The sequence below is a fragment of the Anneissia japonica genome, unplaced genomic scaffold (assembly GCF_011630105.1).
Source record: "Anneissia japonica isolate Jap-2015-1 unplaced genomic scaffold, ASM1163010v1 scaffold287748_len1686314_cov196, whole genome shotgun sequence".
NCBI lineage: Eukaryota > Metazoa > Echinodermata > Crinoidea > Comatulida > Comatulidae > Anneissia > Anneissia japonica.
Window position 1 is genome coordinate 1,526,733 of NW_022727190.1, and position 13,853 is coordinate 1,540,585.

General features: G+C 31.1%; 1 protein-coding gene across 1 annotated transcript in view; it reads left to right on the top strand.

Moving 5' to 3' along the window:
* The window catches only part of LOC117113614 (B-cell CLL/lymphoma 9 protein-like), a 69,004-nt gene that overhangs the window by 42,838 nt on the left and 12,313 nt on the right, over positions 1-13,853 (top strand). The window contains exon 4 of the mRNA XM_033257010.1: positions 11,035-11,467. Coding sequence (XP_033112901.1) covers positions 11,191-11,467 — 277 coding nt within the window. The 5' untranslated portion in view covers positions 11,035-11,190. The remainder of the gene's footprint in view (positions 1-11,034; positions 11,468-13,853) is intronic.

Genomic DNA, 13,853 nt, shown 5'->3' on the forward strand with positions numbered 1-13,853 from the left:
GGAGGGGGGGGGGGGGGGGAGAGGGAGGAAAAGAAGGATTTTTAATGAGGTTTTCAAACCCAGATTTTACCAAAGACATAAATGTGATAAATGTTTGCAATGTTCCATTTTTAAAATGGTGTTTCTTAAACCAATGTCTGTTTTTTTTTTTCTGGTTTGCAAAAAAATTAATGTTTTTTGTGCCTGCTTAATTTGGCATTTACCATCATGTAATTGGCTATCATATTACATAGCCTCATTTAGGTCTAGTATACCCATTCACTAACAATTGTAATATGTTTTGTACGGTATACTTCAGTGTATAACCATCATCACTTTAACAGTCAATTTTTTATTTAGTTTTTCTATTTCATTTTACCACATACACAAATCTTAAATAGTAATCATGAGTTAAAGCCTAAATGCGAAAGAAGTTATCATGAAATACTCATAATAGTTAATTAGTAAGTATTGCTTGGTCATGATTAACATACATTTCCGAAATTTTGATTAAACTAAATTTTGATTATATATTGAGAAAAGATTTTTCTAGGGTTGAACCAAACTTGTGTAAAATAAAAGCATGCAGCATTTAATTTGTCATAACACTTTTTGTATTCATGCACCAGTATCATTTAGTTATTCAGAATGTTAAGGATGTTGAAATAGCGTGGAGAATAGCCTCATATTGACGTCACACATGGATGCTTATGTAGATTAGCTAGCTGTGATAATTGAAAGAGTATAAACCAATCTTTTGTTTTATTGTGCGTTGGTAACAGCTTCGTATCTGGTCAGTCTGACAACTGAAAGCTATAATTATGCCTTTTACAATTTGCCATTTTTATATATTAATGTTTGCGTAGTCACAGCTCCTGCATAATGTGTGTATATTTGATATCACAAGTAATTTAGGTGGTTGTATAGACACATTGATACTATTATCTTTTATGGGCATAATTAGTTTATAAATTTATGGGAAAAAACTAAATGAATTGCATGATCATTTAATTAATGAACTGAATTATTAATGTGGTAGGATTGTTAATCGCTTATATTTGATTGACTGATAGAATGTGTTTCATCTATTTATTTTTTTTTAAAATAATATTATGAAAGGCTTTATCCTTTATTTTACCATAGCTGTGGAGTCCAACCTTTATTTTTTTAATTTATTGTAGCTGGGAAGCCATCAAAGCTACATTGTTCAAGCATACAAAAACATTAAATTAGATATAGTAAAAGCAAAGACTAATTACAGGAAAGAAATGTTGTGCACCTAATAATAATAATCATTATTAGAATATGATCCCTAAATATTTTCCCTTTGAGAAAGCTGGAAGGGTTCCCCTCTTTAAATATTGTTAAAAAAGAAAATATGATGAGTATTTAGCTAATGGCCAGACTGTTATCTGGGCTTTGTTCAACTCATAGTCTATGTGCTACGTCTTTCAATGTTGGTCATTCTGGTATCCATGCATTAATCATGCTGGCTTTTATCTGTCCAAGTCGGTTCTGAAAGCATACTTAATTTTCCGAGTAGTATTTTGTAAAATTAAATAGTATTTTGTTTATAATTCATGTAGAATAAGCATAAAAACATATATAATAATATACTTCATAAATGACTTCATAAATGGATTTTCAGGTATCAGTTCAGAATATTAGGAACATTGATATTGTGAAAAAAGTATTTTAAAATTATTTTATAGAGTATGCTTCCAATTGGTCTTATAATAAAAAAAATTGTTTTTAAGGTAAAATATGTAATATGTGACATGTTTGGAAAAAATATTTGTCAAGAGTAATATTAATTTGTATGATTCAAATTTGTTTCTTCTCCCATGTTAAGCCCTATTGTTGTAATGAGACTTGGTTTTTACATATTAATTTGTAGATTTATACGCATTATATTACAGTTATTGAGTTTCCTTTACAGTTGGATACAAATTATATTTAAGAAGAATAAATTAAATGATAAACATTAATTAGGAAACTGATTTAATTAACATATTAAAAATCAACTCATTACATTCCATGTTTAGAATTATCCACTATATTAGGCCTACTGTACCTATTTACATGAAGCTACAATGCGCAATCTACTAAAGCTTGTGGTTTTCTTAACACAGAGGTCATCAATAGGCCAAATGTAGGTCAGGTATTTCGGTGACCTTTAGGAAGAGGAAGTGAAGATAATTGAATATTTTTTTTTGGGAATCGCTCTCTTGACAGGGGTTACTCAATCTTGATGTTGGGTTATATTAACTCACATATGCCACAATATGTTCAAATTTAATGTATTTAATATTCATCACTTGCTAATTAAGATGTGGACAGATTGTAATAATTGTAAATACTAGACATGTTTCAAAATAAAACAAAATGTTTTGGCAATATTATAATATGCCAAAACATTTTGTATACATCTGTATATAAAATAAGATTTTTTTTGTTGCATAATCCAAGTATAAACATTTTTAAGCTTGAATATTGTTTGTTATTAATAGTATCTCTGTTTGTTATTAGTTGTTAATTTTACCTACAGGCTATATTATTTTGGTTTCATTGTTCAAGTTGGTTTCCCATAGGTATTTGCCAATAATGACCTTTTTTTTTTATTAGCTCCTAATTAAATCACAATAATAGGGTATCTATAGATTATGTTTTATTTTAAATATGGAAGTTTCGTACATTAGAAAAAATAAAGAATTTATAAACATGTGCTGGGTTGAACAAAATTTGGTGTCATGATTTGAAATTGGGAACAGATAATTTTAAATTTGTTAACATAAATGTTAATTGATAAGCATTGTAAAGGTCATATTGAGCAAATTTGGCAGACTATAATCGATTTATATTGCTTGAGTAGTGAAAAGTAAAACAGAGATGGGGGTGGAATTTGAAAGTTGAAATTATTGTTAATTTTTGTTCTTTTAATTTTTCAGATGCAGATCATTTATATCTGTACAGGTGTTTATATGTAAATTAGCTTGAATAGTTAAATTCAGACTTCTTGTTCATAATTTTTTGGTTGAACATAGTTGAAAAGAAGTTGTTTTACTTGGAACCAAAGTAGAATAATTCTTTAAATTGTGACTCAGTGGGATGTTAAGTTTGACAAATATTTTCAAACAGCACTTCCACTGGTCATGTGTATCTAATTTTCTAATTTGCATCGGAAAAGCGAATATTTAGATAAAAAAGGAATCAAAGTTTAAAATGAACAAGAAATATTACCAATGTAAGAAAGAAACTCCTGTATCATTATGGCGCCAATACAAACGGTTGGTAATAAAAGTTGTCATGTTTTGTCTTAAAAAATAATATGCCTAAAATTTTCCTTAATAGAATTTACTTAAAACATTGTTAGGATGGCTTACTTTGCTCAGCAATTTGTCATCTTTTCACTACGTAAATTAGTAGAACAAAAACCCATGGCCAACATACCTAATCTCGCATCCTTGTTTGGTGTCATATATCTGGATGATCTACCCTACTCTGTTAAAATCTCACACTTGCTTTTTGAAAGTTAAGTTTAAAAATCCATCTGTCTTCATTGTTATATTTCATATTACATGTTTTAGAATGTTTGTGGATTTGTTTGTATAATATTATTGTCGGTTGCATTACTTTATTTAATCTTATACGAGTTTGAAATTAGCGCATTGCTTTATCAAATATTGAACATTTACTTGTCTAATCATTATCCATCTCCTCATTTATGATCTCTGATTGCATTTGATGATAATATTGTGATCACTACAGATAATTCACATCTCTTTTATCTCTGTGATTACTTTAAGATTGATATATTGTGATCACTAATCCATTTATGAGTTATTGGTTTAATTTTGCTATGTGTACCTTCTTTCTCGTTGACATTCCTATAGTTACATTTGTCTTCCTGTCACTAATGTTTAGATCTTAGAGGACAAGCTACAGGAATTGGGAGTTTCTAGACATTGCTATTAGTTATGAACCCAATGCATTTGAGTTGACCTTTTAATTAACATGAGTGTTTTTGAAACTATATAGCAAACACTATATTTTTAAAATTAAATTTTTCAAAACCATATTATGGTGAGGAAATAATTATTCAGTACCCTTGAGGTCCTACAGTATCTAAAGCTCTGTCTAGATACCTTCACAAAAAACTGTTGTATGACCATATATAGTCATGATGTGCCTATATATGGTCATGATGTGATGTCATCATGATAATATTTAGGCATGTCACATGCTTTTGTCAAATGGTATTCAATGGTAGTCTGGACAGGGCTTTAGTCTATGACAAGGGTCCCAAGTCTTCCGGAACACACGGGAGTCTTCCGGGAATCGGGACCGCCTCCCGCATTCCTGAAAGCAAGCAAGAATCTCCCGGAAATGAACCCACCTCAGCAAATTCATAATTTGTGCACGTTTTTAGTGCTTTATTATAAATTTTCTTATGGAAGTCAGTGCCGATGGCTATCATTGTGTGCAGCAAATTAAAATTAAAATGTGTTAGAAAGTACATTAACCAGATCAGTGGCGGATTCAAGGGGCAGGGGGAAGCCGACCTGCCCACGTAAATATTTCAATATTATAAAAAGTGTGGTAAAAAAGAAAATTAAATCTAAGTTTATGTCTGAGAGGTGCCATAATCATAATTTGTTTACCTCAGCTCAAACCATGGTGGGGCTGATGTGGTCTAGATACCAACCCTTCGACCTGCAACTGGCATATCTCCTGGAAAGGACTTTTTATTTATTTTTTAAAATACTCATCAGATGGAATAAAAAATAACCCACAGGGACTAGAATGGCAATATCTTGCATCAGACAACAACTTTAGACTAATTTGTAGGGCATTTGGCGAAGAATAAAGATTTTTTGTCTTTCCTCCCTGATTTTTTCCAGTGAGTTAGGAAGGGCAGGTGGAGAAGGGCAAACAAACAATTTTTTTTTTTAGCCTAACATGTTGAAAAACTTTCCTTCGCATGACACCATTCCGAAATTTCTGAGTCATGGTTTCAGTGCTGGAATTTAAAGATTCTGATTGTTAGACCTGAACTACATTTAACTAGGGTAAAGAATTATCCCCCATCGGACACTATTCCAGTATTTCTGAGTCATAGCTTCTTAGTTGTCTATAACCAAATTTCTTTAGTTAAGGGACTTCAACTGTTTTTGGTAGTAAAGATTACTTGCATCTTTCAGTTTAACTTGGAAACTGTGATTGCGATGGTATTTGAAATAGGTGGTTTTTCTAGGCAGCATTTTCACGTTGATCCATGTAGGCCTTTCCTATTATCTTTAGGTTGTTTCTGTACCTGGTTATTGTGCCAGGCCTCTGTCCCATTTTTCCTACCACTACAGTAGTAATTTTCGGTCATCTTCTGACTCTCTAACTGCAGATTTTATCAACACTGGGATTCCATGTGTGAAAAAGTCATGTAGGTTACCAGGAAAGACCAGAAAAGGAATATCAAACTCGCAAATTAACATTGTTAAATCTGTTTCCACTATTTTTTCTAATCTTTTACAAGTTTTCCAACAATTAGGACCATATGAGTCACAAGTGAAAGACCTAAAAGTAATATAAATAATAATAATAATACCATATTTATATAGCGCCTAACAGATCACAGATCCCTCTAGGCGCTTTACAATTCTTAATTTAAGTTAATTTAATTTAGTTTATGAATGAACATATAACTCGGAAATATAGAAATGTTTCACGTTACAAATGCTTATAATATATTCATTTAAATTACTGGCAGCATTTTAGGTATGAGCTCGGAAATGATTGAATGACAACCTTTCAAATCATAACACTCAATGCCTAATTTTCATTTGTATTTGGTCAGATCAATTTAAAACCACAAGTAAACAAATTGATAAACCATTTGCACATAAACATACAACAAAGAATTTGTTATAACAATTGAATATTTTGACATTTTGTATAGCGCTTTTCCCTGAAAAGCTTCATAGTGATTCGCTTCATTAAACCCGGTCATATGAAACAATCATACACAGTGCAGCCTCTTCTGCTCCCTTGGGCGTATTCATTTTGTACTGTAGTTAATGTATTTTGAATATTCAACATTACACCAAATACATTCATCTTAAAAATACATTTTGCCATACACATTTATACTATTAAGTGGAGAAAGACAACATGCATTTGCCTCACCCATTGACATAATGAAATGACAATTTTTTTCCCAATTCAGATTATGTTTTTGACTTGTATTCAAACCTCTTATGATAAGAATATTGCATTAGTTTGAATGTGGGACACGAACAGTATCTTATCAGACCATAGGTTAGAGATGGATGTTGATTTTTATAACAGGCTGCTATGGATGAATTAAAGGTTACTAGATTTGAATTCTGTGAAAACAGCACACCATCACAGAAAATTTCAGGCTGAATAGCTCGTTAAATATTTGACATTTTTAACTAGAATAGAATGCAACTTACTTAATATTGTACAAGTACGCAGAACTGGCTCTTTAATGCTGTGATGTAAAGGTTGATTACGTGGTGTACCATATAGATGTTTAGTGATTTCATAATGTATGGCAGGCCATTTACTTATCATTAAAGATTACTGCGTATTCATGGTTTGTAAATGGACTCTCCCATAATTGTACCACAGAAATCATCTAAAGTAATTGTATGATTACTATACTCACAAATTACTTTTTTCCTATCTCACGTTTGATGACTCTGTATGCATCTCATGGACTTAGGGCCACGTTAAAATATTAATTAGTTTCTCCTCCTTACCACTTCAGCATCATTCTGTTTCTTTATATCATTGTTTTTTTTCCCTTTTTTTTTTTTAAATTCCCATTTGCCTCCCCTTCATTTCTCCCTTTCTCACCTTCCCTTCACTGCCAGTATTCCTCCACCTTAGAACAAAAGAATGATACAACTTAAATAGGTTTCCCAGTATAATGAAAAAATAAAATAATATAAATAAAATATTTGTATACTGATTCTAGGCTGATTGACTGATTGATTGATTATACAAACATTACAGTTATAATATCAACATAAATTTTTTTGTATTCTTCAATTATGATTGATTGCAAGTGAAGTAAATATTTCATCATAGATGGATATAAATTCAAATTGAATTTATATCCAAATTGTATTGAGTATTTTTACACTTTTGGCTAAGGAAACAAATATATGAAAATATATATATTGATATTGTTGCATTTTAATCTTAACCATTTCATCATCTCCCAGGTAACAAAAGGCCAAAGCTTAATTAGATGAGCATAGGAAAATACTGACATACACCACACCAAGACTCATGTGATTGATTGTATTCGCACAAACAAAGGTTCGGGCTGAATTTGTTATAGCAATTACGATGACAATATACAGTACATCTCAACTAAATTTTAAGGAATGAATACTCCAACTCATAAACCAGCTCATTCTATATTTCATTACATTAAGTGTGTGTGAACGTCTTTTTGGCAACTTTTGTATCTGAAACTGAATGAATTTGTACTGTAATTTCAATGCATTTTAAAGCCTAAGTTTTTAGGGTGAGGGTACTGATCATTAGGCATTTTTTTTAGGTAGAAAGCATAGGTCGCGATTTAGGGTACTTGGGTGTATATAACAACTCCTTAGTAGATTAACCAATAAAGCTATAAAAGGAGTAGAAAAACAGGATGCTAACAATATTTTTGGTGTCCTATCCATTTGCAGGCCGATACTATCAGTAAACATGGCCTTGCTTAATGTCTACCAAATTGTATACACCGTTATGTTGCAATTATCTCTTCGTCACTTTCAAGCTAATATGGCCTATTATTGTCGTTAGTGAACAGCGTTTGTTAGCTTATTGGGAGGCAAGTGCAAGGGAAGGCTGGAGTATTGTACTCCATAAGACGATCAATGGAGTTTGTGGAGTGTACAGTCTCAATTCTTCTCAGATTAACCCTATTTAGGTGCTTACCGTACAAACTGCGTGCTTGTGTGCGCTTGAACAAAGCACTAAGAAAACCTCGATATATGTCAACAATCAAGTTATTGTAACCTATATGCAGGAAGCAATAGATCCTGTGTTGTCTTGATAGTATTTCAAAAAGTGATTGCAAACAATCACTTTAGAAGTAAATTTTTTTTTCATTTGTACTTAACTGGAAATTAAGGACTTTGATAGTATCATTGCATAATAAATTAATTGCTTAATAATTGTTGTATCAGGCCAGTAGGTCTGTTAAATGTATTTACTGTAGGTTTGGTAATGGGGAAAGCACCTTAAGGATGTCATTTGGAGTAGATTAAGCATTATGAAAATGCTCATTATAGGGGGAATAAAGTCAATGTTTCTCTTTTTTGAAGATGAGAGTATTGAGGCTGTCTTTTCCCTTATGAGGACAATCTATATGAGGACAGGGCCATGTTTTCTCTTATGCGAATGACCTGCATGAGTGGGATGAGGCCACATTTTTTCTGTACAACCGACCACAAAATACAAGTAACATAATTACACAAAATTATATCAGGCCTATGCCAAGCCATCACACTCACAGAAACATCTTCACTTACCTGGGATTTTTGTCGAATTTTCTGATTCTTTACCTCACAAAAATATAATAAACATTTTTAGTTTTAAAAATGCCGAAGAAAAGAATGCTGGATGGATAGAAACAATTTGTTTTATTAGAATATGTCTTAAATACCAAATTAATAATAAAGGTCTGTGGTTTCGTCTGATATTTCTAATATCATATTTCAAAAATTTGAATTCAGTCATATAGATTGTATTAGAACATTACTAAAGTACTATTTTTGCGTTTGTGCCTTCCACTATAGATATTGTCCCAAAAGGTGATTATAATAAGAAGGAAATAACTGTTTAAATGTGTGCATGCAAAAGCGAGAAAAAAAGGTGATTAGGCCCCATGAGAAAGATTATTAGATTATAGCTCTTCTTTTAAAATTATCTTGGATATTTTTTGGGCTTCCCTTACAGTATAACGTTTGACACTGGGTGGGAATAAAGCATTTTATATAAAATATTTTTTGACAAGAATGGCTATTGGCAAGAAAATTAGTTGAAGTAAAATAAAAATATAAAGTAATGTAATTATTTTAATGAGGATTTCATTTCAATTATTTATAATTCCCTTTAATCTTTTGTAGAACAAAAAACAACCACAGCCATAAAATTGCTATTCATATCTTGTCTTCCTAATTATTATTATTTAAAACTTTTTGTTTGTCATCTATAATTGATGTGGAGTTAACATACATTTTGTCATTTAGTATCTGGAAAAAAATAATGGCAGTTTCATATTTGGTAAATCATTCTCATGAATGTTTAATAATATCATTGATTTTCGCACAAAAATAAAAAATATTGACATGGGAAAAAAATGTAATCTATTAATATGTAACACACTTAGATTGTTAGGACACACTTTGATTTATATACCTAATCAACCATCTTCATTTATGATCTGAATGCTTTATCTGACCCTTTGAGCAGGAAAATACTGTGCTAGGAAAACCATTGGCAACTAACACATTTTAATCCAGTCAGAAAAGCTTTGGAATGATCTTCTACCTTTCATTCCCGCAGAATAGTAGTGGTGCTCTATTGAGGGAGGGAGAGAGGTAAGGAGGGAAATGTTCTCTCTTGCCATTTGAGAAGCATTGATTATGTCATTGTACTAGGAAAGACAATTGAAATACTTTTTAAGTGGTTCTTCTACTTCAGTAAATTGCTCTGGTTCATCCTGTTTGGTTTTGTGTAACTTAAGATTTCCTCTTAATGTGTGTAGAAGAATAATTTTTGTAGTAATATTTTTGAATGTTTAACTTATTGTCTTTAACATCTGAGTGTTTAAAAAAAGCTTTTGCGATGCCTATATGTCGAGGGTTTGTTGAGTTATATATAATTGTAATACATTAATTATTATATTTAAATTATAGTGCTTTGTCTTAAAACACAATATTTCACATGTATAAATATTTCTTTCTATATTATGGGAAGTATTAGTTTATGCCTTTGTTAATTATGCCTTACAGCAAACTACTTGTCTCACACTGGTAGAAGATTCACCAAGACTCTTGCTTTAAATGTAACCAACCTAGAAATAAACCCTGGCCTAATAAACCTGTGTTCTCTCATTTACATATTGTACTTGTGTAAATTAGGCCCTTTGCTAGCATAGCTACAGGTATTGACATAACTATATTGAAATCAATAAACACATACATCGCCTAGCTTTCTGTTGGGTTGGTAAACAATACAATAATTTTAACAATGCCCCATCTGTGGAGTTTCTCGAATATTTTAAGTACAGTTCATACTTCCTTTTCGCCATCAAGTAGAATGTTTAAGATTTTGAAATCTGGAAAAAAGTAAGATCTAAAAAAAATTAATTCAATTAAAAGTTTTAATTACAAATGAAAATTATCAAATTAGTTATCAACTACTGATGAGATATGAAAATTAAATGTTTACTATTCTCTCAACCAATTTAAGTGCCTGTTAATTGGCAGAGGAAAAGTTTGAAAAACATTAGGTTTTATTTGACAAGTTATGGTTAATTTGTGGATAGTACCAGTAAACATACAACCTGTTTTTATCAAAAAGATGTCTGTTACGAACATTTTATAATACTGTATACAAAGTAATAAACAATTTAATTGATCTCTACAGATAGCATAATTTCATAAAGTTCTTTTAGCTTCCTATCACCTCCTCAATATGCACATAAAACGTGTTAATTTTGTAAGAAATCTTTATTATTAAACAGGTTAGTTATTCTTATCAACATTTTAAATAGGTACAACAGATTCTTTTCCCTCTCCATCATTGTAAGGTGTTTTTGTAAATGGTGATAGTGATAAACAATTTTAATATTCTTTCAGAATAATTCATGATGAACAGCAAGTATCTATCCACTAATTTTCTCACAATGCAAACTTTTAAAAAATAATACAATAATATGCGTGTACCAGTCAGTAATTTGATTAAATAAAATGTAAATAATGTGTTTTGTCATTTTTTCCCCGTTTTTTGCAGGTTGAATCAATGTGAATTGACACCTAATAAAGGATATTTACTATATTACAGTCAGAAAGTCAGGAATAGTTATTTCATATGAAAATGAGAAAGACAAAGTGAAAACAGTTTTGTTGGAAGATAAAAACTTCAAAAGAGTTACTAATAAAGATAACCATGGGAGAAGAACTGAAAAGACTAACGGCATTGGTGAATAACACCGAGAAAAAAGTGAATAATGATAATATTATCACGAGTGTGGGCCTGAATCCAAATGGACTAAAGCAAGAGAAAAAAGATGAAGAAAATGGACAACTACAGAGTTTGATGAATGCCCATAGGCCTTCAATTGAAGTAAAAGGAGAAAAACGGAAAATAGATGAACTGAAAGAGGAAGGGACGGAAGACGACGATTCTGTTTTTTTACCGAACGATAGGAATAAAGAGGAAGGAGGTAAAGCTTTGTTTACAATTTTTCATTTACTAATCTTCCATTCAAACTATCAAATTTATGTGATAAATTTGTGTGATGTGCCCTTATATAGGCATGGTGATATCATATTACACCCAAATATGAGATATCACATTTATTTGGTAGTAAAAAGAGCTTTAATTTACATTTTAATTTTTTTAACATCACAAGTGTAATCATAAGTGTAAGTATATATTGTGGTAAAATTTTTTTATTAGTAATATACAGTACTTCATACAGTAGGAATTTCACTTGATCTAAGTTTAATGGTGTTCACTATTTGTTTATTTTTTCCCAGTGAATAAAAGCGATTCCAAATTCCATCATTATATTTTTTGTTTCCTTGTGAGTAACAAGACAAATGAATATTGTCATTTATCAAACTGCAAAATATCCCTTGAGAATATTTCTATATAAAATGGCAATATGAAAATTTACATTATTTTCAACTATTTGTTATTTCTCTGTCAAAATTCACCTAACCTCTTAGGCACGGAACTGTACCAGAATCATAAGCAGCTCTTAACAACCAATTAATTTGTTTCTGTATCTTGGATTAACTGCGTATAAAAAGTAATCCGACTTGAATCCATTAACCATTTGTGTGTCTACAACGCCAAACATATCTTATACTGGTCGTGTGATTTTGATAATGTGATTTTGGTCACATGACTTTATAATTATTTTTTTTAGCATCAGTTGAATTATTGATAATATTAATTATTTTTTTATTTATTTTCAGAATTTTAACCATATTTTCTTGTATTATAACTATAAAAAAAAAAACCTAACATTTATTTATTGTAGGCCTAATTAATCGTTGTTAATCTCTGCTATGAAGATTAATAAAGAATAAAGTAAATAAAGGAAAGTATATTTTTGGTGACATATTTTTATGCAATTTTATTGTCAGGTAGTGAATGACATTCTTAAAACCATGTTGATGTTATTTGTACAGTGATGAAGTCTCTCAAAGCCATGTGATCAGAGACTGTGATCTGATTGGCTAGTACCTGGACTAGTTTACAGATAATTGATGAACTCAATAGGATGACATCCCCATGAATTTCCCCTTCCCAAAAACATCCTGTGTACCAAATGTGTACTTAATTTGATTTGTGAATTTGCTAAATTCTAAGTTTGTAGGATACAGTTTCCCACAAATTGTGAAGCTAATGTGTGTACATAAGTATAATGTACAGCCTTTTCTTCTTTGTTTGCCCTTAATTTTGTGCAAGAAAATGACTATTGTTATACTAATAACATAGTTAATAATCATAATTAATAATAATAATAGATCATTTAAGCCTGAAATAAATATACTATACCATATTTATTTGAATAAATTGCGTGATCGTAAATACTTATTGATCCAAACCAGGTTCCATGGGTTATCTTAGGTGTCTAAGAAATCCAATCTCCCCTGCAATAATTTACAAGTTCTGCTGGAAGAAATGATTGTTAAATTGGGATTTTTGTTCAATCGGTAAAATGTTTTTTCTCTCAGCATTTGGTTGGTAGAACTAAAGTCTTCTCAGCTATAAACTTCAACTAGGAGGCCCAGAATATGTAGATAGTTCATGTGCTTTAAAAAAAAATCCATTGTACATTTGTCGGAAGAATGGGTTTAAACTGTTACATTTCAAATCCCTGTTAAGGTGGCGTGATGAGAACATAAATCTACTGTATAGAGTGGCTCTCCTTGGCAGCTATAGTCAGTCACAGACCATACCCATAAAATGACTAGCACATTCTGTATTATGGGTTATTCTCCTACCTTTACTTTGCATTTTCATGCAACTCATCATAAAGAAAACAAGGGCACAGGTCGCCTGAGAAATCTGTATAACAACGATGGATTAAGTTACTCTTCAAATTCTATCCCATAATTTATCTTCATTTACATAATTTTTGATACAAAGTCTGATTGATCATGTCTGGACTATCTATTTTTTTCATTCATTTTTTTTGTATTAGTTTTATTTACATTACTTTTGATTGATTTAGGTTCTTCGCATTTTATAATTTGGCCAATCAACATAAAAGTTACGATTTGTCATCATTAGCGTCATGTTTGATTTCTTTAATATCTTGTCTATTAACCTAATTATTGGAATTTACGATACAAGTTACAATAGCGCACCGTCTTTCGGATGAGACGTTTAAGCCATTGGTCCTTTGTGCATTTATGGCCTACTGTGCATGTTAAAGAACGCAGCACTCTTCGGAAAAGAGTAGGGGATTCAAAAACTACCAAACTACTTTTCGCAAGTTTGGTCCTGGGGTCACGTGAGCAACTTCATTTACAAATGTCGCAACAAAACACACGTGGGCTGGTTGTTGAAACTTGCTGTTCGACATTCCGGGT